This window comes from Toxotes jaculatrix, chromosome 6 (genome assembly GCF_017976425.1).
Source record: "Toxotes jaculatrix isolate fToxJac2 chromosome 6, fToxJac2.pri, whole genome shotgun sequence".
Lineage (NCBI taxonomy): Eukaryota > Metazoa > Chordata > Actinopteri > Toxotidae > Toxotes > Toxotes jaculatrix.
Genome location: NC_054399.1, coordinates 1,429,422 through 1,456,838, shown reverse-complemented (window position 1 = coordinate 1,456,838; position 27,417 = coordinate 1,429,422). Strand labels below are relative to the sequence as shown.

Genomic DNA, 27,417 nt, shown 5'->3' with positions numbered 1-27,417 from the left:
TGTAATGTTAAGAAAAAAGAGCACTTTATCAATGGAAAAAAAAAAAGAACAGAATTTATTTTCCCCATCTCTGGACAGTGAGATTACGACATTTAAAACACATCAAAGCCCAACGTATGGCAGAGACTTTCTGAAGCCATTTCCAGTGGGAACTCTAAATTGAACCGTCTTTTGAACTGGCAGTCTCTTGAGATCTTCTGTAAAAGTGTAAAAGAAATGGGAACTGATATCTCAAAAGGCTAGAACAGATCATTCAACAAAAATTAATTAATCATTCACTGATACAGATTTGTAGAATTGTATTTTTTCTCTCCGTCAGTCTGTCTGGCTTCTAAAGCTTTTATATTCTTTAACTGCCTCTTTCTCATTGCGTTACATTGGAGTTGTCGGTGCTTTTGATTTAACAATAACCTACAGCCCAGCTCAGATTTCACAAGCAGCTGTTTGTCCACTAAAGCTTGTTCCTGCTTCATGGTTCAGGATACAAAGGTCTGTAAACAAAACAGAGAGAAAAGGTACGAGAGGCCGCTGATTGATACGTGTGATTCTGAGACGTTCCAGAGTTGCACCGTGGAATATTGATTTTCAGTCTCAGTTCTGAATTCATCACCTGACTCATGGGAGCTTTGCACCACACCTTGATGTTCAGGTCCCAGGCTCAGTGGAGGCACCGGTAGTCCTGTGAGGAGAGATAAAAAAGAGGTTTGGTAAATAGAAAGCTGATTATTATTCTATAACTAATATAGGATATTTCTATGTTTCATATCTAGTTGAATTGTAATTACAGGCATTGATCTGTCCAGTTATACTTTGATCAGGCTTTTACTGCTTTCCCAGTAAATGCCACATTTGTTTTACCTCTGGGTATCAATCTGCCATATAACCACCGAATCCAATTAATCTAGACGTTATACCACACTATGTGCTGTGTATTTATTAAAAAGTATTTTTCCAATAATTAAAAAGGACGGTGAGAGCCTGAGTGTGGATGCTGGGCACGCACTCCAACAGACAACTTACATCCACTGATGAGATATGGCTTCAGGCTATAATGAGAGGTAATGAGAGAATATAAATGTGTCGTAGGTGTTATCATGAATATTTTAGTTAAAAAGTTGTAAAACAGCTGTTATTTAATTGGAATATTTTCCCCCAACATGAAAAATGAAGTATGTAATCGTGAATAACACCGGCTGTGATTTGGGAGCACTTGTCAGAGGTGAGTCTTGTACATCAGCATCTTCTCTCAGCCCTGATGGTATTTAGGAATGATTATTACCTCAAGCTTTGTATGACATTAAGAAAGTGGAAGTTTCTATGGAAGTTTTCCGGTGTACAAGCAAAACAGATAAATGTGTGATTAAAATAAACATTAGATTAAAATGATTGAACCCTAAATGATTCATAACAGGAATCAGGTGGGGTTGGTAAACAAGGGACTCCAGAGGAAGTCAGTGAAGGGACCAGCATCAAACAGGTGATTCTACTGGGTCTTATCACAGCAGTATACTCAGCAGGAGGTGGACAGTGTGGGTGAACTGAGACATGCTGGCACTGTTGGTTCAGGGGTGGAGGGCAGGAAGCTGGTGGAGACTAGCATGAGCTGGTAAAATCAGACGGGACCCGGGGAGTTCAGCCAGGGAATAGCAGGGACAAGCACTGGGTGACCTCAGAGATCTTTGGTGCAGAGCTGTGAACCACAGTATAATGCAGGCCTGCTGATTACAGTGGGGTTGCTGTTGTGTTCTCGTATCATCAGCATGGACAAGAACCTTTTTCCAAGTCTGAGTGATGAAAGCCGTCATGGTCCCATTTCTACTTCTTTCTCCTGCCCTGGGAAGTGATGTGGTTGGTACCACAGGGAACAATGGGAGAGCTCATGGAGGAACTCAAAAGAAATATTTAGGAGTACTCACATCCAAGAGATGACTTCAGGCTCCAGGTGGTGGATTCTTGGTTGTCAGGAAGTCAAGGGTACCATCGAGGTCTTTGTTGAAGTGTCCCTGGCTGCCAGAAGAGGAAAGAAGTATGAGGTTAGATCAGTGGACGAGCTAAAGAGTTTGCAGAACACTTTACAGAACCAAGACACGAACTGGGTGTCTGCATTACACGCAGTGTTCTGGAGAAGAACTTGACCTTGTCAGAAAAGTAAGAAGCTGGCAGGAAGAAGCTAAAGGTGCCGGGCAAAGTGTGCAGCCCCGGAGGAGATGATGATGGTGTTATCTTTCAGTGAGATTGTTCTGGGGAAACATAGGGCCATGATTGTTGGGATAGGTGGAGGATGTTTGGACATTTGTCTCCATGGAATGCCATCAGTACAACTGCTGGTGGAAGGAAAGGATGCATTGGACAATAGGATGCTAGGTGAGGGTGGGAGGATACGAGTTCTGGGTGAGAATCTGCTTCATAATTGACTCCTCAGCGTGGCATCATGGAGTTATGAGACTGGTGGGGAAGGACACTTTGTGAAGGCTGAGCCTTTGCTGTGTGGGCAAAGGTTAGGTTCTGATGGTCTGTCCCCAGATCATCACAGAGTCTCCCGGTCTCTCCAGCCAGCGCCTCCTTTCATCCAGGGCCTCCTGCTCAGTCAGCAGCTCTTTGTGGCTGATTTCGTAGTTTTGTTTAGCAAATTTAAGATGACAACGACAGAAGGAAGGCACAGCAGTGGAGACATTACTCAGCTAAACCACTGTGGCTTTGCAGTGATTGGTTCATTACCGCAGCACAGTAATCGAATCATTTATTGGATGTTTCCTGGGCCCTGTCATCACCAAAGTTGGTGACTGAATAGGAATAGGCTTCTGAATGGTGTGTGCCTGGTTGCCATAGAAACAGTCAACAGTCTCAAGGTGTCAACTTATTGAGTTGTTGAGACAGCTGAAAGAGTTCAGTGCTCAGTTCCCACTATGTTCAACTAGAACTACGTGCTAACGGTAAACTTACGTATGAAATAGTGTTTGAAATTAGTCCAGTTCTTTCAAAATAATAATTGTTACAATATACATATTATATTATTTACATATGTGCATCACTGTTTATTGTATAGTTTATTGTTTATTATCCTGGACATGTTTTATCTTACTGTTTAGTAGCAGTTCAGATTCTGGTTTATACTCGGTAAATCTTATCTTGTCAGTCACAGTCTGGTGTGAAAGGCTGAAATCCCCGCGCAAAGAAGGCCAGAGCTAAATGAGTTTTTTTCTCTTAATGAAGGTCAGGAGAGAGTCACATCTTTCCTTTTGTGATAATTTATCCCTATCTCCTGTTATCTCTGTTTTGCCCCTTTAATCCTAATTGTATTGTATAATTGTGTGATGTGGACCTCGTGGTCTTTGAAGTATTGCCCCTATCCTTTCATTATTACCTGGTGCCTTGAACCTTTCTTCATTTTTTTCCTGCTCTGCCCTGTACTATCCAGTGTTGAAGAATAAAAGAGAGAACAGCTTAAGTTTAGTCATTTTAAATTGTATTCAAGTCCAGTTTTACTGTCTTACTGAGAAATGATGTCACCACAAAGATACGGTATATTTTATGTGATATATTCCACATGTTGGCAACACATCTCATGGACCGCACGCTGCTTACGTTTCGATTGCTCCTCAGTGTCAATGAACGGTGCTTGTAAGCGGATAATGTAAAAAGATCTGAGGTTGTGCTGAATTTTAGTTTAGGAATTATTTTCATATCAGTAAAAGAAAAACTTCTTGTATTTAACAGTGCAAATATTTTTATCAGCAAATCAAGCAGACATACAGTACTATACAAACAACATGGTAATATCAGCCGACACTGGGAATAAAATCCTTAAGCACAAACATTTTAATATGTAAAGATTTAAATAAGGCAGATGGGATATTTCCTGTAAACATGGCTAACCTGAGATAAATTGTGATTGTGTTGGGAACTGTAGCTGTTAAATGGTCTAATTTACCATGTTGTTGTTGAGGAATCAGCAGTTTCATGTGAGGGTTTAATATCCTGATTACACCTTTCTCCTGAGAGAGTGAATTACACAGAATTTTATGTTCTGTACAAACTTTGACAATAGATCAGAAATAATAATAATAATAATAATAATAATAACAATAATAATAAAAACTGAGTTGTGTGTGTGTGTGTGTGTGTGTGTGTGTAAGAGTTAGTTGGAAGGTGCACAGTAATTTACAGAACCCCGGGGGAGTTCAGTCTGAACTGCAGTGTTTCAGTCAGTGAGTTTGGTTCTTTCTCTGGAATCTTTCGTGCTCTGTATTATCTCCATCAGTCCACAGCAGTCTGAAGGTTACAGCCATTCACTTAACAATGCTAACAGTTCATCTTGTTAGCATCTTGTAACAACATAATGGGTAATGCTGTAGTTTGTACTATATTGACAAAGCACTGGCTAAATTACATTTAATCCCATATTGATGCTAATGTAAGGGACAGTCGGTTGGACATATTTTGACAACATAAAAATGTCTTTATGATCATTTATGGTCCCATAATTTATTAGTTTCAAATGTGGGTCGACAGTTGTTGTTCCCTGCTTTGGAAAAAACAAAAACAAAACCAAAACAAAAAAAAACCAACACAAAAATAAAACAGGCTTAAAAACATCCTTCTGCTAAAAAGAAAGAAAGAAAAGAAAGTTAGGAAAGTTGTCGACCGTGTGAGTTGTCTCAGTTTCTAATATTTTATTTTTACAGAGCACCATCACTAAAGAGGATGGAAATACAATAAAAAGCATTGAAATGTCAACTCTAGCTTTTAAGAGTTTTTGAGGGAGGACGCAAGAAAACCTCTTACGGCTTCAGCACCATGGACAGTTACGGTGGGGGAGCTTACCTCGTGCTCTCCACGGGAGCCCAAGTTGGCTAATAGGCTCTGTGTGTGTCAGGCCGCTCCTCATTCACTTTTTAAGGCGAGATGGATGGACATGTGTCCTTAGATAATCCTAGTTTTGTGTGTGTGTGTGTGTGTGCGTGCGTGCTTGCATGTGCGTGCGCACGCGTGACCGTGTCTGTGTGTGTGTTGTTTGTATCGCGAGCGCTCGCCGTATCTCTGTTTGTGTGTGATCTGAATTTGTTGTTTATTACACTGAATAATTTAAAGTTTCTTCAGTCGGTCACGTTCGAACCTTTTCACTGATGCTCAGCTGTGACTGAACCGTTTCACTTCTACAGTGTTTTCTAAAACACATAAATCAAATACTGGCTGTACACACGCACACACACACACACACACACACACACACACACACACACATTCTTATTTTTCACTTTTTCAGATGGTGTTTATTTATTTTTTACTTATCTTGTGATAGTCACATCTATTCACATTTCCAAATACCTGAAGTTTGAAGATGCGGAGAAGTTTTTACGTGGTGACGCGAACAATGGCGCAAAACCACTGTTTCATTTAGGCTTTTAGCTGTATTTATTATATATATTATATATTTTTATCTCTGACAATACACCATCTCAAATGTACTAACGATTATATTTGAGAAAAAAAACTGGAGAAGCTGCCGATGGAAATAATAATCATCTCAGTCTTTGACAAATCAAAACATTGCATTTCTCATTATCCCGTCGAATTATCGAGGGAACTTTCAGGCGTGCATTTATTAGACAATCCGTTTTTGAATAAGAAACATAGCTGACTTCTCCCTCGTGAGCAGGAGGCTCAGCCCCTAAAATAATTTCCTGCTATCTAATTCATTGATCTCAAAATGAAGCCTAAGCTGGTGTGGGTATATGGCAGCCTGAACGCTACATGTCAAATTGCATAGGCTGTTCTGTGAAAGATAGCATAAGACAATTTATAAGTTCAAAATACGCAGAAATATACAGTCCAGACATGCAGTATACTACCTCATGGATGCAGATGAACATCACAGCCTGCCGATTGGGAGGACTGGAGGAGCTTTTTCTTTTAGCAGGCATCCGATCGGCGCTTGTACTGAAAAAAAAAAAAAGTCGGGGGCATCCTCAGCTGTGGGCTGCATTGTTCTCTACGTCGGGCTGAGGAGGATTTTCCTCCCGAAAAGGGAATTTTTTAACGATAATTTCAGGGTTTGTAAAGAAAGATATGATGGAAATCTTCTTGTTAAAAGCTTCCGATTGACGCATGCGTGTGTGAGGAGACGGGGAGCGGAGAGAGAGCGTGAGAAAGAGGCGCACGTGTGTTGAAATATGGGAATATCACAGGCTGAAAAATAAACTCCGTTTTGTCCTACTTCGAAATAAAACGAGTTTGGCCTGTTAGTTTAGAATAACATGTTAACGTTAGCTCTGAAAATATGCAGCCCGCAAACGGGCGTAAATTCAGGGTGTTTGCCTGCGCAGTTCCTACAGTGTTTAATTGTTCGTGTGTTTTATTCATTCATGTTGGCGTCTCACGCATATAAACATGTCAGCGTGATGTGGTGACATGTTAAAGAAACTTCATCTTTGAAGTGGCACGTGTAGCCACACACACACACACACACACACACACACACACACACACACACACACACACACACACACACACACACACACACAGAAAGATGAGATGATAATACAGTAGGATGTAGTCCACAACCTCAGCGTGTGGGCTACGTGCTTGTGCGCGCGCGCATGTATACAGCTATATAGGCCACAGACTACCTTAAATAAATCCACTTAGCAGTGTAACTAACTAGAGACGACTCTCGGAGTTCTATCTCCAGTCACAGCGTTTGGACGGTGTGAGAAAAAACAAATCAGCTGTCCGCGTTTCGTTTAATAATCACAGCTGAGGGAATCATATATCACGCACATTAGCCCGAGGGCTATCAGGCGATGGTCCTCAGTGAAATTTGCATTTTAAAACGATCACTCTGTGCCTCCTTAAAACCGCACTGTCAAACCGATGTGAGCTAATGCAACAATTAAAGGCTCACAGTGACGGTTTCCTATCCCGTTAGTTGATGTAATATTTTCTTGGTGTTTGTAATTGTGTCACTGCGTCTCTGAACTCTCTATAGGTTCAACATCCGCGGCACGCGCGGGCCCAAACTGTAGGCGCGTGTCTTTATGTGTATGAGCTCGCGCCCGTTTGTTTGGCAGGCCTTTTTCTTTTTCTCTCTTTTTTTAAACTATAAAGTAAATGCTAGTTCTGAGTTGGAACTGTAGTTTCATTTAAAGTGAGATGTTTGGACCCCCCCCCCCCCCCGCAGCGGGAAGACAGGGGTTAAAGAAGTCCTGATGAAGTGTCCTTCAGCAAGATCCTGAGACCCCGCCAGGTGCAGAGGGGCTGCTGCCATGTTTTTTATATCCAAGGGAGGGAAAGAGATTTAAAAAAGATTTTCTTTAAGGGATGAATAATCTGTTCTTTATTATTATTATTATTATTATTATTATTATTATTAGTATTAGTATTAGTATTAGTATTATTGTTATTATTATTGTTGTTGTTGTTGTTATTATTATTACACCTTCCCGCTTTCTATAGATAGATAAATACATTTGCACAAATAAGTTAAAGGCCATCTCTGTGTGTTTTTGGGCGGCACGTGTTACCGTGCGTGTAGCTGTACAGTGAACGGGCTGCGCGGTGGAAGCGGTGCAGTCACCTCTGTGGATTGAAGTCAGGTTTTAACTGGAAAAGAGGTTGAAGGTCCATGTTTGTTGCGATTCATTACATTAAATGGAATCGAGGAGGAATCCTGAGTATTACCCCCTCCATACACACACACACACACACACACATACACACACACATGCGCGCGCGCGCCCCTCTTTCCTTATTTTTTTTTCTTCTACTACCAGTCGGTCTTTGTTTATGTTGTAATGTACATATATTTTTTCCTGTAGGTATTATAATAGCCGGTCTCCGTGCTGATTGGGCGCTCAGGTTGGTGAGTGAACGCCCTGCAGATTATGTCAGATTGCGTGCAGAAACCAAACCAGCCCAGCCTTTGAACTTCACCGCTTTTGGCTCGTATTCACGCTCTTCCGCTCATTTCCAAGCCAGGTGCTTGACGACAAACCTCAGAGAGAGAGAGAGAGAGAGTGTGACAGAAAAAAATAACACTGAACACTTTTACGACTCCTGCAAACTGACTGCGGAACATTGCTTTCACCTTTGTGGATTTTGTTACGTGTGTGCATCTTGCATGTATTTTTTTCCTGTGTTGCCAAGCGCAGGTCTGAAAGAGAGTTGTAACTGGACTTAAACGAAGGCGCATCAGTGTTTTAACTCGGGAGAAGCAAACCGGGCGCTGGATTTTTATTTTATTTTATTTTATTTTATTTTATTTTGTTTTATTTTTGCCGGTTTCCAGACTCAGAACATCACAGACGTGGCATGACTGGTATCTGGCATCTAGACAGGTGAATAGTTTCCCTTCCTTCCGACAAGAACTTTTCCTCGTTGTTAACATTGGGGATAAAAGTACACTTTCTAAAGATGTCGAAGCCTGCTGATCATATCAAGAGACCCATGAACGCGTTCATGGTTTGGTCCCGGGGCCAGAGGAGGAAAATGGCACAAGAGAATCCCAAAATGCACAACTCGGAGATCAGCAAAAGGCTGGGCGCCGAGTGGAAGCTGCTTTCAGAGTCTGAGAAGAGACCTTACATCGACGAGGCCAAGAGGCTGCGGGCTCAGCACATGAAGGAGCATCCCGACTACAAGTACAGACCGAGGCGCAAACCCAAAAACCTGCTCAAAAAGGACAGGTACGTTTTCCCTTTGCCTTACCTCGGGGACACCGATCACTTGAAGGGACTTCCCGTGTCAGCCGCGGACTCTCTTTTGGGCTCCTCGGAGAAAGCCAGAGCGTTTCTGCCGCCGACGTCCGCTCCCTACTCCTTCCTCGACCCGAGTCAGTTCAGCTCCAGCGCCATCCAGAAGATGACAGAGATGCCCCACACGTTGAGCACCAGCACTTTGCCGTACGCGTCCTCGTTGGGATATCAGAACGGCGCGTTCGGCACCCTTGGGTGCCCCAGTCAGCACACCCACACCCACCCGTCGCCCACAAACCCGGGCTATGTCGTCCCGTGTAACTGCACAGCCTGGTCAGCGTCAAGTTTACAGCCCCCGGTGGCCTACATACTTTTTCCAGGTATGACCAAGACGGGGATAGACCCATATTCATCCGCACATGCCACTGCCATGTAACCCTCAAGACTCTTTTCCTCTTTTTAATTCACTTGAATACTGAAATGCATGTAAATATATTATGGACAGCGCGGCCCATTAAAAAGACACGAACAGTATTAACTGCCTTGGACTTGTTACGGCACAAAAAAAAAAAGAAAGAAAAAAAAACTTTTCCAGAAATCCAACAAGTTCCTGACCCGAGCAAAGAAGCGGGGATGTGGTGTAAAGGACGGTGCCCTGTGAACTGTAAGAAATGTAAATGTTATAACGTTTATGGCAACCAGATAAGGAGGCCTTTAACTTTATTTATTGTGTACATTTCAATGCTGATAGGCTGATTTGTGTTGATTATTGATAGGGTACTCTTTTATTTTGAAAATTTGGCTTGCACAATAACATCTTATTTCCTGTATAGGCCTGAGTAGTCTACATTTTGGCACTCGTAATTTTATGATGTTCTGGATAGGGTCAAAATCAGGACCTATAGGCTGGATTATATACGGGTTATATTGTTTATATTTATCAAAAACTGGCACATAAAACTAGACGGTCTATTTAAGATGACAAAAGAAAAAAAAATCCTTTACATCCAAATGTTTGGTTTTGCATTTTCCTGTGGTTCAGTGCTAATATAGTCACACGCGTCATTTTTGGTTTTTGTTTTTGAGGATAACTTCTATTTGAATTCAAGGAGTTATATGTGTATTTTCTATCTAAGATGGTAATTTAAAACCTGTCATGTTATGGAAAGGATAATGTATCTAGAAGGTTGATACCTCCTGCTCTTTGTTCAATTGCTGAGCAAAGACATTTCGAATAAAGACAATCTGTCTTCAACGATATCAATTTCCTGTATGTGTAGGTTACTGGGTACATGAGATGACAGAGATAGTGTAACCGTGTGTGGACGTTCACACCGGCACCATAAAGGCCCCGTTAAACTGATTTAAATTCTTAACGAATACAACGAATTTATATTTAGGATAAAAACTTAAAACGGAAAAAATAATTCACTAAAAAGCGAATGAAAGTTTTTTAAATTAAAAAAAAAAAGTTATAATAATTATTTTTACATTTCAAGTGTTAGACCCAACTTGACCCCAAACTAATCAATACAGCTGACAGACTGAACAGTAACGAAGTGGCGTTGCAGTAGAACAATACGGTGAAAATCAATCCTCCTTTTCCACATCGATCCTCTCTCTGCTGTTTGGCTGTTTCAGCTGTCAAACTCCTCCACTCTGATCATTTCCTCAAACAGGATTAATTGCCTCCGCGTTTGGCTGCTGCTTCTTTCTCATTATTTGAGACAGGTTCCAGGCATGTTCAGCGCAGTGAAGGTGTTTTCATGACACCGGCCTGAACTGTTTGCGATCTTTTGATGTTTCACAGTTCAGGAGAGGCCTCCCTGGAGGGACCGTGCCCGCCCGACCTGTCTGACTGCTTAATCACTTCAAGGAGAAAGCCTTCTGCTTAATTATAGGTTTACCAAATGGAGCAAACTGAACGTGATGTGATTTCTTTTCTGTGTAACTCGCTGGCTGGCTGTGAAGCAGCCCACCTCTCCTGTGCGGTTTAAACATCCCTGCGTGTGTGTTTACTGTTCATGAAGTGAGAAGCAGCCAAAACCGAGCTAAAGCCTTTTATCATCAACTCATACACACGCGTTTAAACCTGTCCAAACTTGTGAATGATGGGTCTGACTCTCATTAAGACAATGCAGCTTACAACCCTAAGCAGGAGGAATTCTATGCAGGCGTTTAAAGATCTGAATGCGGATTCAGATCGGCTTTCTCCTCCACTCTGCTAATGGAGAGCAGGATTTGCGGACCGCGGTGTACAGACCCACATTAGACGACTGTGGTATTAATTAAAAATTTCATTCCACATCCAAATTGTTTACTTATCTGCCAGGAACATATGCTGAGAGAAGTTAAGATTCACGATTCTGCACTATTGCCCAAGGTGCAATTCAATCCTGGGGAGGGAGGGACGGGGGGAGGAAGGGGGGAGGAGGAGGACAGGCAGATTTTTATGACAGACTTAGTCCTTATCTGGAGCTGTAAATTAGGGTGATACTTCACTGAACCGAATGTGAAGTTTTACATCAAACCCCTAAAGCATCCTAATTCAACTCTGAAATTAGACAATTCTAATTACTTTCAGGAGTAGCTGCAGACGTGGATAGTTTTTTTTCTTTGGTGAAAATGAGGCGAATAACCTTTGTATATATATGTGTGAGACCGGGCTGTTGTTTTAAATCACTGCTTTTATATTTTCTACATTATATTAAAGCTGTTGCACGATTCACTCGCTACCTGTAATTATCCAACTTAGTCACGGAAATTGACTGTAGTTACAACGCCCTGAAATAAATAACCCACACGATAAACGGCATGTGAGAGGTATAATGGGAGGGAAATTATGATTTGAAATTATAGAGGGGGCTGGTTTTAAATCTCTCTTTAACTCTCCCCCCCTCCTTGACGTTTTTATTGGAGCACAACAGAGAGAATTCAATCTGCCTTATCTCTCCAGGACTCCTTTATAGCGCGAGATCAGAGAAAAAGGAGAGGATAATTGTTCTTTATTTTATTTAATTTAACGCGACAGCCAAACGCTTTCAGGTCATTTATATGCTTCATTTAGTGATAAAAGTCAATGAGGAGGGGGACACCGAGCGAAGCAGGCGCTTTTACTTTTTCCCTCCACAACACTTAAAAAAAAAAGTAAAACATGAAACAAAAACAGCGCAGGGAGGGGGACAAGACATTTTTAATTAAAAGCCATGGGTCATTTACATTATTGTCTTTTAATATTACCCTGAAATCATCTGCAGTAAATGGAGTTTGATAAGTGGCTGTTGAGAGTGAGGTTTTGTAGGCGCACTAATTTCCTAAATCAAAAGGAGGTAAAAAAAAAAAAACCCTGGAGGAGAGGCTGAAAAATTTCTACTGATGATGATGATGACGGTGTCATTATTGTTTCTTCCTCTTATGATGAGAAAAAGAAAAAGGACTTTAACAGTATGTGCACCAAACAGACTGCCTTATCAGAGGTGCGTTCATTTTGCTCGTGTCAACGCGAGATTTGACACAACATGTAGAGAAATTGAGAAAAAAAAACTGATCTAATTTCAGCATATTAAATATTGTCTGCGAAAGACCAAAAAAAAAAAAAAAAAAAAAAAAATCATCACGGGCTAAATCCTGGTCTATCTAAAATTGAATCTGGGATTCCATTTTAACGGGAGGAGAAGTGAGACCGTACAGTTGTGTTGTTTGAAGGCGCGGGGGCTTGAATTTGGGGGTCCCTGAATTCTCATTTGAAAGAAATGAAATCGTGAACGAGCTGATAAAGAAAAAAGGGAACGGATGAGCTGAGAGAAAAGGAATCATGCCACGGCTGTTTAATGTGCGGCGCCAGTCGGAAAAGTGATTTACACCAAGACTTTATTCCCCCCGACAGATACAAAGACAGTGCACGTCTGTTATTTTTTATTTAGGCTATCGGGCGCGCGCGCACACACACACACACACACACACACACACACACGTGGGCCCATATGTGGTCAATTCTCTGGAGTTCATCGGATCCAGATATGGAAAACATCGGCAGGATAATATTACATGCTTCACTTAGAAGCCGCATCTTGCATCCGCAGATTGATTCTCTGCGCCGGACAGTGTGAGTTCGCTCTGCACGGATTTTCTGACTTTGCACCGAGCTCTCAGTCTCAGTCTCAACTTTTTATTTGCTAATAATAATAATAATTATTTATATTTTATTTGGCACGTGGCAGCTTCCCTGCAGCTCCATCAGGCCTTGAAGCCCACAGCCTGATGTTTGGTGCTGATGCTGATTTTTGCCTTGTTTGCATTGTCACACACTTCATTGTATTCATATTTAATAAATTCCTAATGCCGACGTTTCCATATGATTTAAAAGTGCACAAATTAATTACAAGTCTCACACAGTTCTAACTTTTTAAACGACTTATTTCGCTTGATATTTAAAATAACATTTTGAGTAAAATGCTACCAAATTTTTAAAAATATATATTTATTTAAGCAGGCAGGTGAGACACAGACATTAAATATAATTTAAACGTTTCCAGTCTCAGGTGTTTCTGGGCCTCTGACCATAACGAGATAAAGAAGTGTTTGACACTTTGATTTTTATTATTTTTTATTCTGTGTCTCATTGAAGCCAGTACTGATGAGAGTTTAATGTCGTCTTACTCCAAAGTGTTTGGGTCATATTAGATAGAAGCCACCTCCACCTGCTTAACAGCACCGAGCAGAGAAATCTTAAACCAGTGATTCCAACCTTTTCATCTCATTACCTCTAACATCAGGCCCTGTCACACACTGCTCCTCAGACTTCTTTAGTTTCATTTATTTTAGAGCCAGAAAGTGGTAAAATGATCTGCTGAGATCCTCAAAGTCAGAGAAAATCACCTCATTCATTCGTATCCCACTAACATTTGGTTTGGAGGGGTCCTGACCCCAGTGCTGGAAACCAGTCTTCCCAACTAACCACATACATTTATGCTATATTCACATCTTCCTTGCAGTCCTGCTGCCTCATTACGCCGCTCTTCTTTTTACTGGAGTGTTTTCATCTTATTTATAGTATTTCAGTCCCAGAAGCTGCTGATTCAGAGCTGCTCAGTGTGTGATCACACACTCGTCTCTTCAGGTGACCACACACAGTCAGAGGCCACTTATCAGTCTCATGCATATTTATTACCATGTCCTGCGTAGTTATACACACCTTCCATACATTAAAACACGTCATGATTGACGGTACCTGTGGGTGTGTCACACATCACACGTGTGCTTGTGTGTACGTGTGTGTGTGCGTTATTGTGCTGTCTCTTTGTAGCTCATGCACCCTGTGAATTTTCATGCTGCATAAACTTTCCATACATCAGATCATACAGATGAATGAGTTTTTTTTTTTTTTTGCTGTCTTTGCTCATGAACACTCCAGGCACTTCATCTCTGAGTCATCTTTTAAAAAAACAAAACAAAAAGAACTTTTTTTTTTTCTTACATGCATTAGACTTTGGTATTTGTATGTCATTAATTTAAAAAGGTCTGCATGTCACAGAAGCTCAGTGCGGCTGTGAGCTGTCCAGAAACTGCTGTACTTTGTGATTCTGTAAAATAACTTACTGAGTTAAAGTTGCACAGTTCCAATGAGCCTCTTGGTGATGTGGTATTTGCTTTCTGATATTAGATGCAACAAAATCTGTTTCTCAGTTGTGGACCTGCACATATTCAATACACTTTGATTTCCATATTATTACTTATGAAAGCTGATGAAAAGTTTACATAGGATGCAAATGAAGATGCAGCTTTCTCATTAATAATTAATATTGGAGCTAAAATCAATCAAAATTTAAGGTTGTTCAAATATGAAAACATAGAATAAAATCTCATACGACCAGTGGCCGTTTTCCTTTTAGCCACAGCTTTAGAAATAAAGCTGTTTTACTCAGAACATTCTTTGCATTGATTCATTTTCTTTCATTTAGTTACTGAACACATTTTGGGTATTTTTAAAATATTTGTGGTGATTAGCTGATGAACTCTGGCTGCCATGTGATTTATTAATGTAGATGCTTGAGATGTGGAGAGTTCTTCACACTTCACATGAAGCGTGGTGGCTCTATAGTCACTCAGAAGCTCATTGAGCCTCTGTTCAGTATGAGCTCATGTTCATGGCTCTTTCTTTAATCTCTCCACGCATCATACCAGAGCACAGGAAGCTGAACAGGAAGATGAATATGATCAGATTCACCAAGAAACAAACTAGAACAGATTTTGTATTGATTTTGTGTTTGTGTCCATAGCAGCTGATTACACAGTAAAAGCCTTAAACTTACATTCACTCGAATGTTACTGGTTTGTATCTGACTCATTGTGCAGGGCTGTAGGTGTCAGTGAGGACGGCGAGGTCATGGCCTTGGTAACGTGTCGGGGGGTTAATGACATTAACAAGGATTTGCATGTTGTGTGACTGTAGACACATCACTCATGTTAGACTTCTAAAGCCGATGCTGTTTTTTTTTCTCTTGACAAAATGCCTTAAAATTTGTTAGACAACATAAGAGTGAATTTCAGAATTCACAGAAGCTGTAGCTGAACAATAGAGTGAATAAATAAGATGAGAAATTGTGTCATTTAAAAAAAAAAAAAAACTCACAAATTTAAACAGTTTGGTTGGTGTTTGGAAAAATGAGACATTAAGAATATTTGAGCTGATGTACTACAGAGGAAGGTAAACAGAGGAAACACCTTTTGATGTCAAATTGTCAAACACACAGTTATGAAGGGTGAATGCAGAAGCACACACACACACACACGCCACACACAGAAGTACCTGGCTGATCTGGAGCCTTCAGCAACTCAGGTTGAGGGCAGCACTGGCAGTCCAAGCCAATGGAATCCCTTGGTAAAGAGGATGCTAATCGTAGCTTCTTGTGCCTGAGCATGTCTTCCTGGGCCAAATGAGATTAGAGGGAGTGGGATATGGCGAAGCGACGTGCGTGGGGTTCTGGAGGTGAAAGGTAAAGGCACTTATCAGAAGGGTTCCCCTCGGGGTCCTCGACGGCTGACTCAATCAAAACCCTGCACGCACTTCTCACTGGATTAGACTAATCAGGAAGGAGCAGGGGATGTATAGACCACTTATCTGAAAAAAAAACATTGGGCTCTCTTTCCCTTTGAAAAGACCCTACAGAAATGTTTGTTAATTTTATTTATTACAGGATGCTTGTCGATGTGGCAATCTTCCATGGAATCATTAAAAAGGGCTCTTCCACTCACTGAAGGCACGCACTGTTTACATGCTGCAAAGATAGAGAAGCCTTTGATGTTCCAAATTTCCCCCCGTTCACTCATTGTCATTATTATTTATATATTTACTTAGATTTTTTTCTTAATTTATTTTCTCCATTTGTGTTTCTGGTGCCACAACAGATCATGCTGATGGAAGGTAGTCAACATAACAAAGACCCTGAAAGGTATATGAATATTTATTACCAGGGACGACTTCAGAGCCAGACAGGCCGTTAGCAGTGAAAGGAATAGTGAGAAGATAACAGCAATTTTCACACTTATGATTACCTTCAAATTAATCTCTATTTCTTGAAGGGATGTGGGATCGTTGACTAGTCTATCTTTCATTTCTCGATTAAAAAAGTTATTTAATCCAAGTTTCAGCTACTTGTTTGACAAAATAATCCAAAAACAATTGTACATTTGAATGTGTGCACATGTAAAAAAGGGTAAAATACTGTGGAACATTATTTGTGTGTGTCCACTGAGACTCTGGAGATTACTGTTGTTTAACGGAGGGAACGACCTGAGACTGTGAAAGAAGAAATAACGTTTTTCCTTTTCACAAATGAAAAACTGAGCGTGTGATTAATAAAACCCACCAGTGATCACTTCAATACAGTCAGAGGGTTTTTCCTGCCACAGTCTTACTTGGTCTGGTATGACCAGGAGCTAATGGTGGCTAATGTGTTAGCTAATGTTACCGTAGCAAACACCAGACATACACTGCTGTGTAACAGACTGAGTCAGTGTTTATGATAAATTAGCACTTAGCATCTTATAATTGCTATCTGTGGCCACAGCGGGTGCTGCTCAGCTAAAGCTATACAGTCCTGCTGTAAAGTTCTAAACTGTTTTAACAAAATCTGATAAATATATAAAACCTTATGAAGCTGTGAGTCTCTGTGAGTCTGTTATAAAAACAATCAAACGTTTCTCCATTGCAACCTAATAATTACACGTATATACAACTAGTTTGTGACGGCAGCACGTAAAAAGCTCACTGAACACAGATCGTCTGCCAGAATATCTGATCTTGCGATACAGTTAAAACAGATCAGCCCTTCAGACTGTTTGGATTTGCAGTGGCCAAACTGCCGTTCATGTTCTGATGTGGGAGCTTGTGATTGTCCTCATCTGTCTACACGCAAGTCCCAGTACATACACGTTTTCAGGGCCTGACACACCTCGAACTGAGCAGCTAAACGGCCTTGAGTGCCTTACAGCTGTGGTTTATAATCACGCTGTTTGTCTTAAAATCCTTAAATATGTTCAGATGGAATCTGTATGCCATTTAGCTGGTTTGCAGGAAACCTTGTGTGTGAATGGTGCAGTAATCTTTTGGTTTGCTGTATTGATTTACCTTGGCTCAGGAACGAGAGCCTGAATGAGAGGTGCCTCTTTTACTCTCCACTCCGTCTATAGCAACACAAAATGATGGGCACTGTACAGCATTGTTATCGCCACAAAGCAGTACAGTGTTGATTACGCCGACTAATTATGCCAGCAAATACTTGAGGAAGCGCAGAGCAGCCGATGAATCAGATATCAGCCTTGTAGAGAAGCTTGATTTTTGAATCATGTAATCATGTTGAATAATGTAAGAAATCAGGTGCGTCCCAGTACCTGACATGATAGTGAGCTTCATACGAGATGGTTGGTTCATTTCACATTGTTTCGTTGTTTTATTGACGAACTCATCACCTCCGAACCTTCAGAGCTCATAATGCCATGTTGAATATGAACTCGTGCTCTGTGTTGTACTGTGTTACTGGCAAAAGCTGGGATAAACACATAATTACCTCTGCAGCAGTTCCTTCACACGTCAGTGAATGCAGTTAAACCATGGCCCTGTAACCAGGACATGACTGAGAGAATCTGATTCCACAGGATATTCACATTACTGCCTCGCGTCTAAGCTAGTCAGTGAAGATACTTTCTGCTTTCGCTCAGTAAATGACGTCTTTATCTATAACCAAGGAGACCGTAGCTCTACTGAGGGAAAACAGCCTCGTTTTTCAAAAGGTAGAACTTGTCGTGGTAACTTGAACTTGGTATACAGCACCTGTACCGTGCATGTGCAAGTGAACACGTTGAGACTGACTGAATATAAGCAAGCAAACACCAGCGATGATGCTATAATGATGGAAAAGCTATTAAAGGTACAGCACTTTCTAGCAAGGAGCAGTTTCCCCCAAAGAGGGTATCACACCTTCTCTTCTCCTCCCGCCCCTTATTTCTGAGTCGGCATCAGTTTGGAGTGGCCCTCAGAAAGAGAGCTTCAAGGGACAGAGGTAAAAGAACAGCCACAGACTGTGGAGCCCCACATGTGATAAGAGCACACCACAACGGCAGGATGGAAGACAAGCAGAAAGACCAGCACCATTAGTGTAAAGAGCAGTCTCCTTTCTTCTCATGTCAAATTTAATTTTGCAGTTTTCATCTTCTGAGTGATGGAGGATAGCGCTGTGAGCGAGTGGCCGGCATAATGAGATATTCTCCTCTCAATTTAAAAAAAAAAAAAAAAAAGCACATGACAGATACATTTCTCTAGAGCACCTTGCATGGACCTATGGCAGGATGACCAGGGGCCCAACACAGGCTGCTGCCCCATGGCCCCACATGGTGAACTGTGCTGAGGTCCACCGACAAGCACAAAGGACAACAGACCAGACGTGGGTGGGGATGGTGCTGTCTGACGTCAGGTCGGCCTGATGCTGTCTGTAACTGCCTGTCTGCAGGCTCAGTCACAGCAGACAGTGGCAGAGTGAGAAGGGTGCTGGTAAAACCTTGGTGAGTGCACAGGGAGGCTAACATGCTATCCAGCTGTTTACATGTCGGTGCTCGTCAACGCAGCCATGGCTGAAACGTTGTTATCTGTTATCTCGTGTTATCTGACACAGCTTTTTTTTTTTTTCATCCGGTCCACTGATCTTCAGACGTTATATTCAGGCAAAAAGATGATCAGTGCACAAAAAATCCAAAAATATTCAGAACCTTTGTTTCCTTATGTACACGTGTACACGTGTCACGTGCTGTTATTCCTCCCAGCTGGTTTACAGCACCAAGCCACTGTCGCTATCTTTACATTTGTAATGTAAACGGTTACTTGTGCAGCATGTGACAGGAAACAGCAGAACAGGAGAGCGACCCCTCAGCTTCATGTGCGGCAGCTTCCTCACCATGTGACCAGTCCGAGCTGCTGGAGCTGAACTTGCGGTGACCGGAGCTTCGGGGGGTTGGGGGTGAGGAGTTTTCGGGGGGTTGGGGGTGAGGAGCTTCGGGGGGTTGGGGGTGAGGAGTTTTCGGGGGGTTGGGGGTGAGGAGTTTTCGGGGGGTTGGGGGTGAGGAGCTTCGGGGGGTTGGGGGTGAGGAGCTTCGGGGGGTTGGGGGTGAGGAGTTTTCGGGGGGTTGGGGGTGAGGAGTTTTCGGGGGGTTGGGGGTGAGGAGCTTCGGGGGGTTGGGGGTGAGGAGTTTTCGGGGGGTTGGGGGTGAGGAGTTTTCGGGGGGTTGGGGGTGAGGAGTTTTCGGGGGGTTGGGGGTGAGGAGTTTTCGGGGGGTTGGGGGTGAGGAGTTTTCGGGGGGTTGGGGGTGAGGAGTTTTCGGGGGGTTGGGGGTGAGGAGCTTCGGGGGGTTGGGGGTGAGGAGTTTTCGGGGGTTGGGGGTGAGGAGTTTTCGGGGGGTTGGGGGTGAGGAGTTTTCTGGGTGACGATGACGATGTGATGAATGAGTTTCTGCGAGTGTTCGGCCGAGGCTGAAACTTCCAGGTTAAATCATCTGAATTCACAACCAAGTCAGACACATGCATTTTAGGTTTAAGGCAAAAACTCAAGCTGCGGTTCTGTGATGTTTTATGCATATTGTACATTTTGATGATTATGTAAAGAATCTTGCTTTACACATTTTAAGTGTACAGTAGGGATGTAATTAGACAACCCAGCCCGGAGCGTTGGTGACTTTTGAAGAGGCTGCAGTGGCCACAGCTCCACACCATCGTGGGGTATTATACAGGCCTCTTTTGTCTCTCTGGAAAATGTCAAGGCGTAATTGATATTTCTCACCGGGCCCTTTATCTTTGTGCCATGTTTCAGGTTCTATGATCTGGGTTCACGCTGACCTTTAGCAATGCACTCTTTTCTCCCGCTTTTTTCGGGCCTCGCTGAAAATAGCTCAATAGGATTTCAGTGGGGTGTCTTTCATTTGAGACAATCTTCTCTTCCTTTTCCTACCCGCAGCCTCTTTGACGGTGGCTATTTATTTTGAGACCCAACTTTTCAGCATGTTGTTTGATCTGAGATTTACTCCGGGTGCTTTGTCCACTGAGGTCTGAAAACCCATCCTGTTCCTCAGCAGTGTCAGAGGAGGTGTGCTGCTGCCACTGTCCTTGGCTGCTAACTCATCAAGCTACATGTGCTTGACAGTGTATTATCACGCAACACAAAGCTGCCATTGGATTAAATTCAATTTTGTGTTTTCTATAATTAATGGAACGTCCCCCTGCAGATCTGACACTTTGAAAAAGTAAAGGTGCAAAACATGAGAACAACAATTTGGCTCAGGCACAATCCATAAAAGCCAGAATGATGTGAACTTGTTCTTGATGTCTCTTATTTCTTACATTATTGTTTGTGGTAATGATTTGGTCTGACACTATCCCTGCTGTATTAACCTTAATATTTCTTTTTAATTAGTCTCTTTCTCTGCCTTTATAACCACCTGACCAAGGACTGGAAACTTAAACTACATTTACTCCGTGTGCTGAACACTTCCTTTGTTCGACAGGTTAATAGAGTTACACAGAAAATCACTGGCCTTCATGAGTCCAGTAATATAACACTTTGCTTCACCGCTGCATTTTTCAAGTTTTGCAAAGGCTCAAATAAACAACACTATTACCCTTCAACAAAAACTCAAACACCTTTGCTGCGGTTCAAAAACCATTCCAATTACTTCTCAGTGCTGGTGAGGATAATAACATGCATCCACTTAACTGTGAGTTAAATCTAAATTATTACAGCTTCATTCTGTGGAAACAAAAACAGAAACTCCCGCCAGTGCAACAAAATGCTGAAGCACGTTTCTATCACGTGTTTTCAGTTTTAACGTGGTGGTGAGGAGTTGCAACGTAACCATGCAAACTATACAAACTGAGGTTTCTTCTGTGAGATTCACCTCACTCGGTTTATAAAAAAGGATCAGACTTCACTCTATACGACCACTGTCGAGTTTTAATAGGTGTTAATGAGGTTAAAATGTTTTTAGAGGCAGCAGGTCCCATCATCAGTTCAACTGTCCGCTCTGTCCGTCATTAATTCAACATTTTGCAGTGACACATAACCTTCAACATGATCGCAGAGTGTATTAACTCATTTATTGCGTCACGTCACTAAATGAGGAAAATACCTTCAGTAAAGTTTGAGCTGATTGTTTACATCCTCGCTCATGTTGAATCTGTAGAATCAGCATCGCTTTAAATGATGTTGAACTGCAGCAGCCCTGTCCTGCACAGATCTACATTATGGTCCAAATCGGGCTGATTTCTTCAGCACTGGTGACCTTTAGCTCAGGTCAGGAGAACTTCCTGATTCAAAAATATCTCCAGACTTAGTGGCTGATGTAACTAATGATATCGAGTCGATGATATCATTCAGTATTTTAGATGTAGCATATCCTCAGCAGACCAAGGTGAGGACACGTGGTGCTGTGCGTTCAGATCTGTGTACAAGGTAAATTAATATGCTGCTTACAGGCATAAAAAGAAGCCGAAGACAACGTGACCTTGGATATTTTCCAAATATTTGTGTATTTTATGGGCTTTTCTTAGAAGTTAAATGTAGCTCGTTTTGGAATTGAAGGGCACAATGGGATTAACTAACAAAGTGCAACTCAACTCAGTGGCAGATAAATCTGCAGAAAGAGGAGGCACGATGCTTAAGAAGGTATAAATGTTGAAAAATCACAGTTCTGCTACAAAGTGTGTTCTAATCTTTTTATTTTACTGAAATACTGTGAATTTTATCTTTAAGGTTGATTCTTTGTTAAATCAGAGAAATAAATATCGAACTGTCTCAGCCCATGATGAGGAGCCTCCAGTCTGTGCTGTTTGTTTAACGGGTCCCTTCCTCTGAGCTAACACACCGGCTCCACGGATGGAGGAATGGGTCACTGGACAGGTGGAGCTGCAGAGCCAGTGGTTAGCAGTAGTTCCAAACCTCATCCTGTATGTTTATGTTGGTTTGTGAAAACGATTCGAGGTAGAAACAGACAATGACTGATGAATAACTGACTTCCAGGGCTGTATAGTGTGTTCAGTTCTAACAATGTGAAAAATCTCGTGTTCATCTCTTGAATTCCTTCCCTCTTTTTTACACGAGCATATTAACTTTTTAACAGCTTATTAACTTTGTGAATTGTATTATTGTTCAATGATTTTCATGTGCATTCATAATGTGTGATCATTGTGTTCATTTATTTGTCAGTACTGTTCAGATGGTCCATAATTCTCCCAGTTTTCTATTTGCCAGCTGCTGAGAGACTCACACATCCTGAACATGTTTCTTTCAGTTATCATACAGAAGTTTCAAGGCCAGTTTATACGGTGCAGTTAAACTACTGTGACTTGTATATAGATTTTCCAGCAGCAGAAATGAATATCAGCTCAATGAAATTAGATTCAGTGAGGGACGCTGACAGATTCTTGTTCTGAGGCATGTGCAGCTGTTGTCATTTCCACAAGGACTCATTGTGTAGATGAATGTGTAATCCCTTTTGAAATGCAAAAATACACTTTATATATGATATGGTTGAATGCATCCAATTACGACCTTTAATTTTTAAATGATTTGCTGTTGAAACATATTCCAGGCAAGTGTTCCTCACTAAAATGCTTGTACTCTTTAATCTCGCTCTGACTACGGCATGAAGGGAAAAACTACACAGGCCAGAATGGGCTTTCATAACTTAAGTGAAAATCACCCAACCTCACACAAGTGTGAGGCTGATGGCCTTGCAGTAGTGTGTCATTAGCATTCATTATAGTCCTATAAGCCAGAGTAATTACAGGCCCAAGTGCAGGGAGGAATAGCAGTTTACACTGCTAGTAATTTGATTTGCATCTACGCTAATAACTTCTTTTGTGTGTGTTTATGTGCCGTGTCAGAACACAAGTGCCATTTGGCTGCAGGCTGTATGAGGCAAAAAAAGCCTTTTAAATTCTAAGATTGAGTTGCCTTTGCTTTCAGCACTCGAAGCTCTCAATCTGCTAAAGCGTTCAGATTAGCGTGATCACAGAACAAGTGATACTGCATTTTTCTGAAAGTGGTTTTGAAGGAAATGTGGGGCAGGAAAGGGACGGGAAATCAGACGAGTGCAGCTGAAAGTTTCTCAGTGCAGATTCTCGTTGCGACCTGCAGAACGTGTGTGTCTGTGTGTCAAGAATTTACACGGGATTTGTTTTCATGGAATAGATGTGGTGTGTGATTATCGCCGTACGAAACCTTTTCTTCACAAAGGGTGTGGTATCATAACTGCTTCCTTTATCAAGCTGTTAAAAGCCATTAAAGCAAACGCCCATGTTGCCACAAGTTGCAGTGCTTGTATCCTGTTCTGCGAGTGCAGCATTGGGCCCTGAGGGAACTAATACCTGTGCTGCCTGGGCAGTGTCTTGAAAAGAGCCAGGCTCCCTCTTCTGATGACTGACTGAGAATAGAAAAGCATTCCCTAAAGCTGATGAGGTCACAGGGTTAAGACGATTCTTTTGTTGTGGGACAATGACATCCTATTTACCTGGCGGGGTCCTGCTTTCTTCTCCATGCAACTGTGACCTCAGTGTGAAAACCAGACCTTTGTCTCCTTGACAAATAGAGGCTCAACGTTCAGATTCGCTTGGCTACACCTCAGCGGCCCCTGGCTGCGAGGCCTGCGGGCTCCTTATGTGGACACAATGTTAGCTTCTGCCGGAGATATTTCAGCAGCAGCTCTGGATTTTTGATCAGATTTACAGAGAATTATCACTCGGCTGTGCAGTTTCCCTTCAGAGCTCTTTATTATTCTTGAAGCCATTGTTTTGGTTCTTCACCCTGCAGCTTTCACGTCCTGGTTCACCTTCCTCCTCAGCATCGTTCCCGGACTTCTGTGCTGTGATTCTTCTTCATTCTGCTTCTTTTCATCTCAGATTGTCGATTAATATCGTCGACAGTCAGGACAAGTTGTTTTGATTTTCTTTGCCCCAAATGAAAGAATTCTTCAAATGAAGCATTTAGTTGCAGATTCTGAGAAAAGTCGGAGAAATACTTGAGTTATGTTGGTTTTGTTTACCAGCTGGTGGTGACAGGCTCCTCTGACACAGCCCCAACTGCTTTTTTTTTGTTTTTTTGTTTTTTTTTATGAGGAAGCTGTGGGTACCAGTGTGGATGCCAGTGCTAGAGTAAGTCTTAACTTGTTAAATGGGGCGAAGCCATGATCATCATCAGCCACCCACTTTGCTTTTATTCTCTGTGAATGTTTTCTTGTCGAGGAAAGAAGCTAACGCTGAGTGGAGAGAAGCTTCTTACTGCTGAGGTGAAGATGTTCGCTCTCAAACTGGAAAGTTTTGACATTATATCATAACACAATGTGATTAGCAAGTTTAAAGCAGCAGCTGAGCTGGCTTCTGACCCCGGATGGTCATCTGAGGACGTCAGTTATGAAAGCCACCTGATAGCTCGCCCCCAGAGCCCTTCCTCTTGCGTTTACCCACTCTCCTAATCCGCCGCTAATGGTTAGCAATGGAGGCCCAGAGGCCGCTGGCGTGTGGAAATCCCTGCTGGAGTGGGAGTGTCGCGCTTGAGGAAGTACTCAGCGAAGCGCGCCAGAGACAGCGACGGGACCCTCATGCCATGTGCACCAAAACGCTCAAGGTGACCTGACAACACAAATTTACCAACCACACACACACACACACTCACACAAAGGACACACTTTGATTGTGATCAGTGGGAAAAGCTGCGCTTTAAAGGAGGGATCTCTTCCTCTCTGAAAATGTTCCAGATCTGTCACACTGCTGAAAGTGAAGTGAACTGGTTGTGTGCTCTCATTTGTTGTGGTAGTAATGAGTTCTCGTTGATTCTCAAATGAAGATCTGAGACTAGATTCAACTTAAAGTGAGACGTGACCATGAGACAGAAGCAGAGCCCAGACGCCAACAGAAACAAAAGACCTGAAAGAAACCTACTGCAAATTGCTCTCGGCATTTAGGGCAATTGTAGAGAAGTGGTGGCAGATATGGGATATAGCACGATAGTACATAAACTGCTAATTAAATGTTTCAGGGTTGCAGCCGTGTAATTTCCTTCATCGGCTGATAAGGGACTTAAAGGTTTGTTCTCTCCGTCTTGCTTGCGGTGCTTTGGCCTCAGCTTTGTTAGCCTTTGATGGATGACGCTACGTCATTATTTCGCAGGTCTAACTTTTCATACAGAATTATTGTCACAGTCAAACACGCTCTGTGTGAGGAACCTTGTTGTTTCACCTCATTGCTTTAGCCCCGGGGCCCAAGGTCACGTTTAGATGCCATTTGTTAGCGTCTGGTTAAGTGTTGGAGGTCTGAACTTTGACCCTGCTTATGTCGGCGTGGGATGCTGGTGTCAGGGCTGAACAATGGCAGGGTGACAGGACAGACTGATATGGCGTGATCGAGGCTGTTGCCACAGGCCTTTGGCCAGCAGTTCTGTCGATGCAGTAAAACACGGAGCTGAAGCTGCTTCCCATTTTCATTTAACTTGAAGTGTTTGGAATTAAATTTCACACAAAGCCATTGTTCAATCGTACATTATTCCCCCACAGAATGAACTCAGCTCTCTGTTTCAGCTGACTGCTACGTGAAGAAACACTGGTCATATGCCAGTTTAAAAAACGTGTGTGTGTGTGTGTGTGTGTGTGTGTGTGTGTGTGTGTGTGTGTGTGTGTGTGTGTGTGTGTGTGTGTGAGGAGAAGAGTTGATTACACAGGCTCCACTCTGACGTGTGTGTGCTCGCAAAAATAACCAATTTAGGATTTTATTCTTCTAGAGCAAAGTGTGTTTCACACTGCCCCTCTTAGAGCAAAATGAATGTCAGAATGGGGCAAAAAGAGAGGTGCTAATCTCAATGAAGAAAAGGGTAAAAAGAAGATTGATATTAATATCAAATCAGGGCATGTGTGGGAGAGGCAGCGTAGCGCGAAATGCTCAATCTAAACCACAGGGACATCCGTCGAGGAAGCACTAAATGTGGACTGACCTCCTTAACCCATCCACAGGATCCTTTCTGCTGTAATAAATAATAGAGGATTGGTTGGGTCAAGCAAAGCACCACTTCCTGCCCTCTCCTCCCACATGAAGGGTCTGTTTGCTGATCACCCCCGAAGACACAATACACAATGTGTCCCAGAAGCCTCAATCAATTATTGATGCTTGATGAGAGAGGAGCCAAGACAATCTCTTAACTTCTAACTTCTTGGTGATATGAAAGTGAGATTGAATGGTCCTGGAGTACACGGCACACCCTCCAGGTTAATTGTGGTTAAGCATCATTTGTGTGCACGCAGCGTGATTGCTGCCCGGCACAGCTGAGATGAGACTGACCCTGAAATGGGCGCTTTGAAATTGGTTCTGCGCACAGATTTTGTCTGGAGTCCTATTAAATTGTGAATTTATTTGAGCTCGGTCTAGCAAGTGTGCATGCTCGTGCTAAAATACTTCAGCTTGTTTGCAAGTTTCAGTTTTTACTCCTTTTTTTCCCCCTGCTCTCTCCAGACCGCGTTTTTCACTGCTTTGTGGCAGGAATCAGCCGCTGTCTGATACAGATGCTGAACAAATATGTACAGATAAAAAACAACTCCCATGTCGTCTCACATTTCAGCCTAAATGTATGTAGTGTCCTAAACAGAGATTATCTGGGCAGCTGATCTTGATTGTCTTCCCCTTTTCGCTCCCAGGTGGCAGAGCGAGGTCCACATGTTTGCACAGGCACAGCAGCAGTCCCTCGGGGGCAAAGCCACTGCAGCTAAACCCTCTGATGCTTCTGATCGCACATCACTCTGTGCATGTGTGTGTGTTTATCTATCTATGCATACAACACACGGACACATCTGCACAGTGAAGGTACAGTTGATAGACTATATCACACCCTATTATGCCACAAAGAGATTGAGATAGCACCAGGTTTGTGCGATTCTAATCTCCTTCGCAGAAACACAGTTTTACCTGAAACTTGTGAGATAATCAAACAGGAGACTTCTTCATCTGCCTGTTAGATGTAATATTATGATAAAGTAAAGAACAATAAAATTGCATTAGTGGCTTTGTGCTGTGAAAGCTGACTGATTTGCCATCACTCGGATCCGTGACAGTTGTTTATTGATGCCTTGGGGCCAAACGACAAAATGATGAATAGAGAGGAAGTAATCAGAAGCACTCTGAGATGCACCACAGATACGCTGC

The 27,417-nt window shown here is 42.3% G+C and overlaps 1 protein-coding gene across 1 annotated transcript; it reads left to right on the top strand.

Moving 5' to 3' along the window:
• The first annotated feature begins 7,968 nt into the window (after positions 1 to 7,968).
• sox14 (SRY-box transcription factor 14) lies at positions 7,969 to 10,016 on the top strand. The gene has a single exon (XM_041040456.1). The coding sequence runs from the start codon at positions 8,413 to 8,415 to the stop codon at positions 9,127 to 9,129; it is 717 nt and encodes a 238-aa protein (XP_040896390.1). The 5' UTR covers positions 7,969 to 8,412; the 3' UTR covers positions 9,130 to 10,016.
• Positions 10,017 to 27,417: the final 17,401 nt, after the last annotated feature.

Bases quoted from the DNA above. Each gene is read 5' to 3' on its own strand.
- sox14 (XM_041040456.1), top strand. From the start codon at position 8,413: ATGTCGAAGCCTGCTGATCATATCAAGAGACCCATGAACGCGTTCATG.